Source organism: Erythrolamprus reginae, chromosome 12 (assembly GCF_031021105.1).
Source record: "Erythrolamprus reginae isolate rEryReg1 chromosome 12, rEryReg1.hap1, whole genome shotgun sequence".
Classification (NCBI taxonomy): Eukaryota; Metazoa; Chordata; class Lepidosauria; order Squamata; family Dipsadidae; genus Erythrolamprus; species Erythrolamprus reginae.
Window position 1 is genome coordinate 5843250 of NC_091961.1, and position 12959 is coordinate 5856208.

The 12959-nt window shown below is 42.3% G+C and overlaps 1 protein-coding gene across 2 annotated transcripts in view; it reads right to left on the reverse strand.

Moving 5' to 3' along the window:
• Positions 1–12959, reverse strand: part of BMP1 (bone morphogenetic protein 1) — a 160218-nt gene that overhangs the window by 61317 nt on the left and 85942 nt on the right. For both annotated transcript variants that reach the window (XM_070765346.1, XM_070765345.1), the window contains exons 4-7: positions 7830–7991; positions 4955–5072; positions 3186–3364; positions 211–316 (exon numbers count right to left, since the gene is read on the reverse strand). In XM_070765346.1, the coding sequence (XP_070621447.1) occupies positions 211–316; positions 3186–3364; positions 4955–5072; positions 7830–7991 (565 nt within the window). The remainder of the gene's footprint in view (positions 1–210; positions 317–3185; positions 3365–4954; positions 5073–7829; positions 7992–12959) is intronic.

A 12959-nucleotide genomic window follows, 5' to 3' on the forward strand; every position in this document is an offset into this window, starting at 1 on the left:
AAATATGGAAGAATAGAATAGAATAGAAAATGTGGAATGGAAGAATAGAATAGAAATAGAGTAGAAATAGCATAGAGTAGAAAATATGGAAGAATAGAATAGAATAGAATTCTTTATTGGCCAAGTATGATTGGACACACAAGTAATTTGTCAAACTAAATATGCGTCAGCTAAGCGAACATGGAAAACAAGGCAAATTGGGAGCCTCACTTGGAAAAGGTGTTCCTGGCGTAGTGCATGATGCTGTCAAAATCGTACGTTTCACCCAAGGACTCCACCTCTTCAGGTTCCATCTTCAGGAAGTTGTACTCCTGCCCTACAGAAAGACCAAGAGGAAGAAGTGTGAAAATGGCAAGCTAGCTTAGAGCACGGGTTTCAAACTCAAGGCCTGGGGGGGTGGGGGGGTGGGCGGATCCAGCCCATGAGAGGCTTAGATCTGGTCCAAGGGGCCACCCCGGAAACAGCGAAGGACTGACCTGCAGCGCCTCTGCCAGCAAAAAACAGAGCTCTGTTCGAGGGTTGCAGGAGGCCATCACAGGCAAAAACCGAGCTCGCAAGGGCCGTGGGCAGCCCTCTTGAGCTCTGTTTTTGCAGGCAGAGGGTTGCAGGAAAATGCAGCTGAAAATGGAGCTCGCAGCTGAAAATGGAGCTCGGGAGCCTGTTTTCACCGGAGGAGCGCTTGGGCCACCAGAAGTTCTCCTGACACAAGTGACGTCCAGCTGGCCCCACTCACGCTGTCCCTCCCCCAAAGTCAAACATAACCCTCAATGGAAATGGAATGTGCAGAAATGTCCAAGCTAACAATGGAACTGCAAAACAAGGATGAGACAGATTTCTACAAAACATGGGACAAATGGTACCTCTGGTTAAAAAAAAGAAATTACTTAAAAATTATTCATCAAGAAAAATATCCAACAAAAACAACTTGTAAAACTAGCAACCTACATCACAAATCATAACATCAAATTGAAACGACAAACTGTAAACATCGATTGACACGAACTTTAAATTACAAAGAAAACAAACCCTTCAACCACTGATACGTATTGGCACTAACAATTACATCAAAAACATATGGATAAAACTTTAGGGAAATCTACACCACCTATGTGCTTAAACCACAGGCCGCAAACATGAAAGCCCCAGCTCTAACGCTGGCCTTCTCTTCTTACCACTCCCCTTTTGCTCCAATTTCCTATCCCCCTTCCCCTTATATCTCTTTCCCTTCTTCCCCAACCCCCTACCTCTCTTCTTTTCTCCCTCCCCACCTACGTGTACTATATAAGTAAATTATAAATGTTAGAATGTATATTATATATATCCCTTTTGCTTTTCTGTACCGTTTTTAATGTATATATTCAATAAAAATATTTTTTTTTAAAGAAAAAAAAGAAAATGAGTTTGACACCCATGCCTCAGAGCAGTGTTGGCAGACTTATGGAATGGGTGCCATATCTGCTGGCACGTGAGCCGTTGACCTAGCTCAGCTCCAACGTCCATGTGTGTGCCGGCCAGCTGATTTTTGCTTCACACAGAGGCTCTGGGAGGGCGCTTTTCGCTTCCAGAGAGCCTTTGAGGGGATGGGGGAGGGCGTTTTTACCCTCCCTTGGCTCCAGGGAAGCTGTTGGAACCTGGAGAGGGTGAAACACGACCCTACTGGGCCCATCAGAAATTGAGAAACAGGCCATTTCCAGCCTCCAGAAGGTCCACGGGCGGCGGGGAAGCTGTTTTCACCTTCCTCGGGCATTGAATTCTAGGTGTGTGCATGTACAATAGCGTGTACGCATGCTGTTTCGGCACCTAAGGGGGAAATGGTTTGCCATCACTGCCTATACCATCCCCCAAGAGTTACCAGATTCTGTGTTGTCCCTTGCACATCCTGATTCCCCCTCTTCTTTTTAAAAAACATATACAGTGATGCCTTGTCTTACAAACTTAATTGGTTCCAGGACGAGGTTCTTAAGGTGAAAAGTTTGTAAGACGAAACAATGTTTCCCATAGAAATCAATGGAAAAGCGATTAATGCGTGCAAGCCCAAAATTCACCCCTTTTGCCAGTCGAAGCACCCGTTTTTGCACTGCTGGGATTCCCCTAAGGCTCCCCTCCATGGGAAACCCCCCTCCAAACTTCTATGTTTTTGCAATGCTGCAGGGGAATCCCAGCATTGCAAAAACGAGTGCTTCGCTGGCAACGGAAGTCCGGAGGGGGGTTTCCCAGCGAAGGGAGCAGCAGTGAAATCGCAGCATCGCAAAAACAATGATGTCCTCGAAACCCCACTTCTGGACTTCCGTTGCCAGCAAAGCGCCCATTTTTGCGCTGCTGGGATTGCCCTGCAGCATCACAAAAACATGGAAGTCCAGAGGTGGGGTTTCCCATAGAGGGAAGCCTCAGGGGAATCCCAGCAGTGCAAAAACGGGCGCTTCGCTGGCAATGGAAGTCTGGAGGCGGGGCATCCCAGCAGCGGTGGTGGGTTTGTAAGATGAAAATAGTTTGTAAGAAGAGGCAAAAAAATCTTAAAACCTGGGTTTGTATCTCGAAAAGTTTGTATGACGAGGCGTTTGTAAGACGAGGTATCACTGTGTTTCAAATTATTAGACTTATTTGTTAAAGACTGCTTCATTATTGTTCTAGACATGAAGAAGCATTTTAAAATAAATGCTCGCTCTGAAGAGGCCCAGTGCTATTGTATCTTCTTTTACATAACAGTGAATAATGTTGGGAAACACTGATGTAGCACAAAATTTACTTATTGTTTGGACTTCAAAACATATAGAACTTTATTTTATGAAGTAGGTGATATATTATGAATATTCTTTTACTAAAGATATATATAGAGAGAGAATGTTTCATAAGCTATATGATACAATATTAAAATTTAGATAAAAGAGATTCTATTATTCTTTGCATGGATGTAATATAACTTTTTATAGTAAGATGGAGAGGAAGAATTTTTATCTAGATTTTTAAGAATTGACAATGTTGTATAAAATTAATAGAATTTTTTAGAGGAGAGATAAGAACCTCCATTGAGTGAGTAATAAGAAAAGAAAAGTTTACAGTATATATGATTGATTTTAAGCATTGTTGTTTTGTTTGTAACTATATATTGTTTTATTTGATGATAGAGAAAATAAAAAAAAAATATACCTGCAAAAAGAAGAAGAAGAGGAAAGCGTTTTTTTTACCTGGCTGGATATTTTCACGAAAGATGGACACGTGAGCATCTCGGTCTGGACGTGTGTGTTCGTGCCAAAACCCAATGACGTGGCCCAACTCATGCACCACAATGCCAAATTTGTCACAGTTTTTCCCAATAGATATTGCCTGGGGTCCCCCTCCTCTGCGTCCCACATAGGAACAGCACCTGTATTGGACACAAAGGTTCTCGGTGTAGCTAGGCAGGTTATATACATATTTATAAGCACAAAGCAGAAATAATCAACAAACCGCACATAGCAAGCACGAAGCAAAATACACCCCCCCTCAAGGTAAAGGCAAAAGGTGCATGAGCGTCATCGACAGGAGAGAGTACTGGCGCCCCCTTATGGCTAGCCAGTCAAAGTCCTTAAAGTGACATTACAACTGTAAATGTACAAATCACAATAGGCAGTTTAACATACATGGCAATCCCAAATATCAGCATGTACCATGTACTAACAATTATTTTATTGATTGATTGATTGAGTGAGTGGATTTCTATGACGTCCCTCTCCAAGGACTCAGGGCGGCTCACAACATATAATACACAGTATACAATATTAAATTAGGTTGAATGCATGACTTGGAGAAAGACCATGGAAGTAGAAAACATGGAACAAACTTCTTTAAGTCTCCCCCCCCCAATTCTAAAAACTAAACTGGTTCTAAACCTTTTAGAGGAGCGATGGTGAACCTGGACAAACCGGAAGTCTGTTTTTCTGAACTTCCAGTTTCCCATTGGGTCATTTTTTGCATTTTCCCCCAAGGCCGAAAATGAACTGATGTATGGCAATGCTTCACATGCCCTCCGCACTTCTAGTTTGCCTGTTAGGCTGTTTTCGTACTCCGGGGCTTCAGGAACCTTGCAGGCTCTTTCATTGTTACTCTCTGCAAAGAATGTTTTCCAAGCCCAAAGTCTTTCCAGGGTTTTTTTCATTGCTCTAACTTGCTCCAAATGGTTTTTTCCAGCCCTAACCAGGTACTAACAATGTTCCCAGTTTTTACTGGCTTGCAAGCTCTTTCATTGTTACTCTCTCTGAATAATTTTTTTAATGCCTTAACCCAGGGATAAAATAATGTGCTGGCTAAGGACGTTAGCCAGATAAATACCTGGTAAGCAAATTCTTTCCTCTATTTTCCTCCCCCAAAACTAAGGTATACTCCGGTGCATCTTATACTCTGAAAAATATGGTACTTACAACTAACCACTGCCATTTGGTGCCATGGAGAACTCAAGGTGATTGTGTGTTTTCTAAAGCAGTGTTTCCCAACCTTGGCAACTTGAAGATAATTGGACTTCAATTCCCAGAATTCCCCAGCCAGCAAATGCTGGCTGGGGATTTCTGGGAATTGAAGTCCAATTATCTTCAAGTTGCCAAGGTTGGGAAACACTGTTCTAAAGTCAATATCAGAGTTAAGAGACTATTATATAACCAAGAGCAAAATTAAAAACTGGTTAAGTGATCCTTCCTGGGATTCTGCTTCTTGGTTTCAAATTATCCCGATCTCTGATTCAGTCTTTTGGAAATGTCCTTCCAGAAATTCTGACGGCATAAAGATGACTAATCAAAAGACACTGGTTGTGCAATCAACTGTCTTTGACCTATGATCCAAGGAAATAAAGCAGTTGGCAATATTTTTTTTTCCTCGGCCAGTCTTTGAGACTTGAGAGTATTAAGGTTATCCTGTATTATTCTCAGTACCAGAGAAAGACTTTATGCAATTCACCGGATGACGAAGTCTTCCTGTTGCTTACCCACATGGCCTGTATGTAAACACAATGTAGCTATCCTCATCGCTTCGTTCCAAGAAGGTCACGCAAGTGTACTTCTCCCAATGGCGCATGGCCTGCCGAAAAATAGCTCGCTGAATGCCTGTAAGAAACAGAAAGCGTTCCAAATGTGGTCGGAGACCACAACAACCCAACAAGACCGACACAGACTTCAGAGGATAATTAGAAATGCAGAAAAAACAATTGCTACCAACAATTGGATTTGTTTTATTCCCCTCACCTCACTTTCTGTCCTCCTCCTCTTCTTACTCCTCCTCCTCCCACCCAAATTCTGAGCTTTTATTTCTTTCCTAATGGGTTTGCATGCATTGTTTGCTTTTACATCGACTCCTATGGGAAAAATTGCTTCTACTTACAAACTTTTCTACTTAAGAACCTGGTCACGGAACGAATTAAGTTCTTAAGTAGAGGTACCACTGTAGCTCGAAATAGATCTGTATTAGTCTCCCTTTATATCTTTCTAAATTCTTTGCAAGATTGGAACATTTATATTTATATTTATATTTATATTTACATTTACATTCATATTCATTACATAGACGATGGGGGAGAGAGAGAGAAGGAGAGAGGGGGGGAGGAATAGATGATAGAACAGATAGAGAGACTGATAATGTAATTTATTTGTTTTTATCTGGCCTCAGGATTAAAGTTGAATTGTACATGATTGTTCAGAAACTCTCACAGACTGGCTGTTCCAGAGGCAGCCCAACCCAACCCATCTATCTCAGGGACATTGTGAGCAGGTATATACGGGTACCTACATACAAATGTCCCTCAAGCTTCAATTCCATCTAGAAAAATGCAGCTGTATTCAAAAATTAAAGAGATGGGAGTTGCAGATTTTGTCCAGAATACGATAAATTTCTAAAGACGGTGTTCAGTTTGGAACAGCTGCACCCAGGGTTCAATTCAGCCTTCCCATTCCCTCGCCTGCTCCCTCTTTTCAATTGCTCCTCGAGAGAAGATCAAACTGCGATTTAAGGATTTCTAAATTGCTGCAAGAAAGGGAGCGAAGAGGAGGGGAAACAAGGAAGGCCCAGCTGCAAACACTCCATTTATATTATGCATTGGCATATGAATATTAATTTTCAGGGAGTAACAATGCATCTGTCAAACGCCACCAGGCAAAAGACATTTGCAGTTATTTTGCCGTTTTCTTTTATAAAAACCCTCCCTCCTGGCACAAAGGAGGAAGAACAGCAGTGGGGGGAAATTCACAAAGAGAAAATAATGATATTAAAATTGTGTTAACGAAATTGGGTGGCGCAATTAAAAGCGTGCCAAGAGTCTTTAAAATGACCCAATAATACCCGTGTGAAATGTAGAGAAGCAAAGAGTTTGGTCCAGTGATGGGCTCCTAGGGGTACGGTCAGGTACACAGAACCGGTAGAAATATTTTGGTCAGGTATGCAGAACCGGTAGGGGAAAAAAAATTGAATTTTTTTGCTGATGACTCTAAAGTGTGCATTAGGGTTGATATTCCTGGAGGGGTCTGTAATATGGTAAATGATTTAGCTTTACTAGATAAATGGTCAAATCAATGGAAACGGCAGTTTAATGTTTCCAAGTGTAAAATAATGCACTTGGGGAAAAGGAATCCTCAATCTGAGTATTGCATTGGCAGTTCTGTGTTAGCAAAAACTTCAGAAGAGAAGGATTTAGGGGTCGTGATTTCTGACAGTCTCAAAATGGGTGAGCAGTGTGGTCGGGCGGTAGGAAAAGCAAGTAGGATGCTTGGCTGCCTAGCTGAGGTATAACAAGCAGGAAGAGGGAGATTGTGATCCCCTTATATAGAGCGCTGGTGAGACCATATTTGGAGTACTGTGTTCAGTTCTGGAGACCTCACCTACAAAAAGATATTGACAAAATTGAACGGGTCCAAAGACGGGCTACAAGAATGGTGGAAGGTCTTAAGCATAAAACGTATCAGGAAAGACTTAATGAACTCAATCTGTATAGTCTGGAGGACAGAAGGAAAAGGGGGGACATGATTGAAACATTTAAAATATGTTAAAGGGCTAAATAAGGTTCAGGAGGGAAGTGTTTTTAATAGGAAAGTGAACACAAGAACAAGGGGACACAATCTGAAGTTAGTTGGGGGAAAGATCAAAAGCAACGTGAGGAAATATTATTTCACTGAAAGAGTAGTAGATCCTTGGAACAAACTTCCAGCAGATGTGATTGGTAAATCCACAGTAACTGAATTTAAACATGCCTGGGATAAACATATATCCATTGTAAGATAAAATACAGGAAATAATATAAGGGCAGACTAGATGGACCATGAGGTCTTTTTCTGCTGTCAGTCTTCTATGTTTCTATGAATTTTTTTCTTTTCCCCCCCTTCTGGGTATGTTTTCCTATCACAGTAAATGAGGTTGAATGTGTATAATTTTAGAAGAGCTGTGTGTGTACATACACTTTATATGGTAGATAATGTATATTTTTGTGTGCCTTTGTGTAATATGTATGTACACATATGGCATATATATATAGAATTAAATAGTATATTTTGAAGGTTCAGTAATAGTAAATAGATAGGGAAATTATCTCTCTTTGAGGTGAGGAGAGGCCAGGCGCCCTAACCCTAGCCCAAACCCTTGACATGAATGACGTCAAGTTGGCCACCTTTAAGCCAGTCACATGATCTTTAAGCCACTCCCTGGTCACATGATCATCAAGCCGCTCCCACCTGATCACATGGCTGGCAAGCCACACCCACCAAACAAGCCACACCCACAGTGTGGTATTAATTTTTTTTGCAGCCCTTCACTGGTCTGGTCAAAACAGAACCCGTCACAAATGAACATTTTAAACTCATCTTCAAATTCCAACTCACCGCTGAAATTTCCCGTGATCACATACGGGATTACTCCATCGGGCCACACCCTCTCGGGGCGGGACGTGGCAGCCCGCCGACTCCGAAGATGTCCCCAGCTCTGTTTCGATCGTCTCCTTTGATGCCTTCTAGGTCTGATGTTGGTGCTGTTTGCATCTTTCCCTGTGATGAGACAATAATATAAATTAATGTTGTCGAACACAAGGCCTGAGGCCTGCATCTGGCCCACAATTAAAGGTCATAAAGTTTATGACCTTTAAAGCCCTTCATGGCATCAGAATATCTCCGAGACTGCCTTCTGCCGCACGAATCCCAGTGACCGATTAGGTCCCACAGAGTGGGCCTTCTCCGGGTCCCGTCAACTAAACAATGTTGGTTGGCGGGCCCCAGGGGAAGAGCCTTCTCTGTGGCGGCCCCGACTCTCTGGAACCAGCTCCCCCCAGAGATTAGAACTGCCCCTACCCTCCTCGCCTTTCGCAAACTCCTTAAAACCCACCTTTGTCGTCAGGCATGGGGGAACTGAGATATCTCCCCCGGGCCTATACAATTTATGTACGGTATGCTTGTGTGTATGTCTATTTAATAATGGGGTTTTAAAATATTTTATATTGTAAATTATTAGATTTGTTATAAACTATTTTTATTGTATTGTGAGCCGCCCCGAGTCTGTGGAAAGGGGTGGCATACAAATCTAATAAATAAATAAATAAAATAAAATACTGTCCTGGAAAATGTTAGGAGTCCGCCCATATATCAGCACCCCAAATAGCTTCTGGGAAATATATCACATTCCAATTCTCTCATCCAAGGTTCGAATTATCAACAGAGCCATGTTGGCTACACCGTTGCCATCGTGGTACTAACTTCCTTCCAGTTTCCCACCCAGGTTAAGGTTTATCCTCCATCCCCACACCTACACGTTCATCACAAGGACCAGTCTGAGTGCAGGGATTTCACCGACCTCCTCTTTACTTCGGTGGATGCAGAAATGACCTTGGACTCTAAGAAAGGAATTTGTTGTGGCTAGTAACTTTCCCTCTCATGCTCACCCTTCTCTTCGCCAGATGGGCCGTTGTTCAAAATCCCACAACATTTGTGAGTTAAAACCAACAGGGCCAACCATTAATGTAAATGATTTAGCTTTACTAGATAAATGGTCAAAGCAATGGAAACTGCAGTTTAATGTTTCCAAATGTAAAATAATGCACTTGGGGAAAAGGAATCCTCAATCTGAGTATTGCATTGGCAGTTCTGTGTTAGCAAAAACTTCCGAAGAGAAGGATTTAGGGGTAGTGATTTCTGACAGTCTCAAAATGGGTGAGCAGTGTGGTCAGGCAGTAGGAAAAGCAAGTAGGATGCTTGGCTGCATAGCTAGAGGTATAACAAGCAGGAAGAGGGAGATTGTGATCCCTTTATATAGAGCGCTGGTGAGACCACATTTGGAATACTGTGTTTAGTTCTGGAGACCTCACCTACAAAAAGATATTGACAAAACTGAACAGGTCCAAAGACGGGCTACAAGAATGGTGGAAGGTCTTAAGCATAAAACATATCAGGAAAGACTTAATGAACACAATCTGTATAGTCTGGAGGACAGAAGGAAAAGGGGGGACATGATTGAAACATTTAAATATGTTAAAGGGTTACATAAGGTTGAGGAGGGAAGTGTTTTTAATAGGAAAGTGAACACAAGAACAAGGCGACACAATCTGAAGTTAGTTGGGGGAAAGATCAAAAGCAACGTGAGGAAATATTATTTCACTGAAAGAGTAGTAGATCCTTGGAACAAACTTCCAGCAGACGTGGTTGGTAAATCCACAGTCACTGAATTTAAACATGCCTGGGATAAACATAGATCCATCCTAAGATAAAATACAGGAAATAGTATAAGGGCAGACTAGATGAACCATGAGGTCTTCTTCTGCCCTCAATCTTCTATGTTTCTATTAACACTTGAAGAACAGGCCTAGGATTGCCAATTTACATAGGTTGGATGTAACTATGGATCCCATTGTTTTTCACTCCTTTTCTTTTATGCAAAGGCTACTTTGATGTAGGAACAAAGGCACAAGGCTAAAAAATCTGGAGAACAGGGGTTCTCCATGAAGCAAACAGGATAGATCGGAGCCAGTGTTTCATTCTCAGTCTTAGGAAGAAGAAAAAGGGGAAGGCAAGTAGACACTTCCTAAAAACTTCATTAAGAATCCCGTGGAGATTTTTCAAGGTAGTGTTGTAGTTAGCACTGGCCCAGCTCCTGCCCCAAGGACTGTGGATGTGGGGGAGACATCCACATGCTGCAGGCCTGTTTTGCCCCTGGTGGAATCTGCTGATGAAGGCTCCTCTGACCAAGAAGACATGAGTGACAGGGAGGAAGAGAGTATGGCAGACAGCTCAGAAGGAGATCAATTATCTAGCTCCTCCTTGGATTCAGAACAAGAGCTAATGATGCAGCCACTCATGCGGAGAGCGATGCATAGGCAACAACAACTGAGAGATTATTATCAAAGAAAATGAGGCCACCTGTGGTTGGGTGGGGCTGTGGTCATTAGTGAGGCTGCTATAAATAGCAGCCTGTGGCTTTGGCCATTGTGGAGGATTATCTGATCCTTGTGTTTCGTGCCTGCTTTGCTGACTTTGACCTTTTGTGTGCTGATTTTTCCCTGCTTTGAAACTAAACCAGAGCAAAGTGTGTTTCACTTTGTGAAAGAAGGACTGTGAATTGGCTCACAGCTGCAAGCTAAGTATCACAGAACTGATAAGGGACTTGTACAAATTACCAATTTGTTTGGAGACGAGGGCTCTTTGCTATACAAAACGAGTGCTCTGTTTATTTGCACTTTCGGTATAAAGAACATTGCTTTGAATTTTCAAACGTGTGTGTGTCTGAAATTGTATCTGTGCATTTTTGGGGAGGATTCTACCAGAGAGCTCGACAGAACAGGTAGTTGCCAGAAATCAGCAATAAAAGGACATACATATATTTTTGCTCACTGACACTAGTCTACACTTGAGCAAATGTCAATGGTAGGGAGATTTCTCGACTCCAGGGAAAAATCCGTCACATAATTGCCCTCATTCTACTAAAAAAACCCCACAACCACAGAGATTATCACTTGTCCCTTTTCAAAGATGGTAGGTATCTTTGTTACTTTTGTCTTTTTTTTCCTGGGGACCCAGGATCCTGCCAATGTTATCAGTGGACATGTGCCAGGGTGCTTTCAAATCTCTGCAGGAGCAGCAGCTGAGCTAACAGGAGCATTGCAAAATGCCGGGTTTTTCTGTTCACAGGAACATGATGGATGCAACACCCTGCTTTCACACTCTGTTTATTTTCCCTTCTGTGAATTTCCATCATCTTTGACTAAGGCCTCCTCTGCAAAAGGTCTTCGACTTACGATCGCAATTTGATCCCAAAACCTTTGACATGAGCTTTGCCCTGGGTTTCGACCTTTCTTGCCATCGTTGTTAAGAGAATCACTGCAGTTGATAAGTTAGTAATAGGTTTTAGCCAATCTGTCTGAAGTGAATGCAACGGAATTCAGAACGCTTTATAAATTAGAAAGATCACACTGCACGTGATGAAAAGTTACACACCAGCTTCCAACTACTTCTGCCTTGTGCCACACGAATCCCAGCGACCGTTTAGGTCCCACACAGTTGGCCTTCTACCGGGTCCCATCGACTAAACAATGTCGTTTGGCGGGACCCAGGAGAAGAGCCTTCTCTGTGGCGGCCCCGACCCTCTGGAACCAGCTCCCCCCAGATATCAGAGTTGCCCCCACCCTCCTTGCCTTTCGCAAGCTCCTTAATACCAATCTTTGTCGTCAGGCATGGGGGAACTGAAATTTCCCTTCCCCCTAGGCTTATAGAATTTATACATGGTATGCTTGTATGTATGATTGGTTCTTTAAATTGGGGTTTTTTAGATTATTTTTAATATTAGATTTGTTTACATTGTCTTTTTATTGTTGCTAGCCGCCCCGAGTCTTCGGAGAGGGGCGGCATACAAATCTAATTAATAAATAAATAAAATAAATAAATAATATAGAAACATAGAAACATAGAAGATTGACGGCAGAAAAAGACCTCATGGTCCATCTAGTCTGCCCTTATACTATTTTCTGTATTTTATCTTAGGATGGATATATGTTTATCCCAGGCATGTTTAAATTCAAGTTCCTGTGGATTTATCAACCACGTCTGCTGGAAGTTTGTTCCAAGCATCTACTACCCTTTCAGTAAAATAATATTTTCTCACATTGCTTCTGATCTTTCCCCCAACTGATCTCAGATTGTGCCCCCTTGTTCTTGGGTTCACTTTCCTATTAAAAACACTTCCCTCCTGAACCTTATTTAACCCTTTAATGTAGGAATTCCATGGAATCCAGGAAGTGATCACCTTGGCGTCCTTAGCAACCTGCCGGTGACGTCAAAGCTTCGAACATCGAACACGACCCCTAACTTTGGAAAAAATTCGGGTTCGTGTTCGGCATACCGAACACTGCAAAATTCGGTACGGACCCGAATTGTGCAGGTTCAGTTCGCCCATCACTAATCTCCGGCGTGCAAGTGTAATACAAGTTCACAGGCTAAACTACAAAGTCATAAATTCTCTCTAATCAGCAGGCTGTCGGCTTCAAACATCTCCTTAGCTCTGGGTCAGGTTCACTCTACTTTCAAACAGTTTTATCATGCAATATTAAAACTCACTTCTCCGGAGAAACAGCAGAAACATCCATCTTGTCTTTTTCACTTTGCAGAAAAGCATCCATCATTTCTGGCTAACTCCAGATGTTTGGTAATTAATTAGTTTACACACTCTGAATAGCAGATTTAAAAACTCCTTGCCCCAAGTTCATCTTTCCTTTTCTCTAACCTCCTAAATCTGGCACTTAACCAAGGACTACTCTCTACACCCCCATTATCTGAAGAAGTATGACTATCCATACTAACAACTTGGAAACTTCAGATCGTGCAGAATGCGGCCGCGAGAGCTATCGTGGGGCTTCCTAGATTCGCCCACGTTTCTACAACACTCCGTGGCCTGCACTGGCTGCCGATCAGTTTCCGGTCACAATTCAAAGTGTTGGTAATGACCTTTAAAGCCCTTCATGGCATTGGATCAGAATA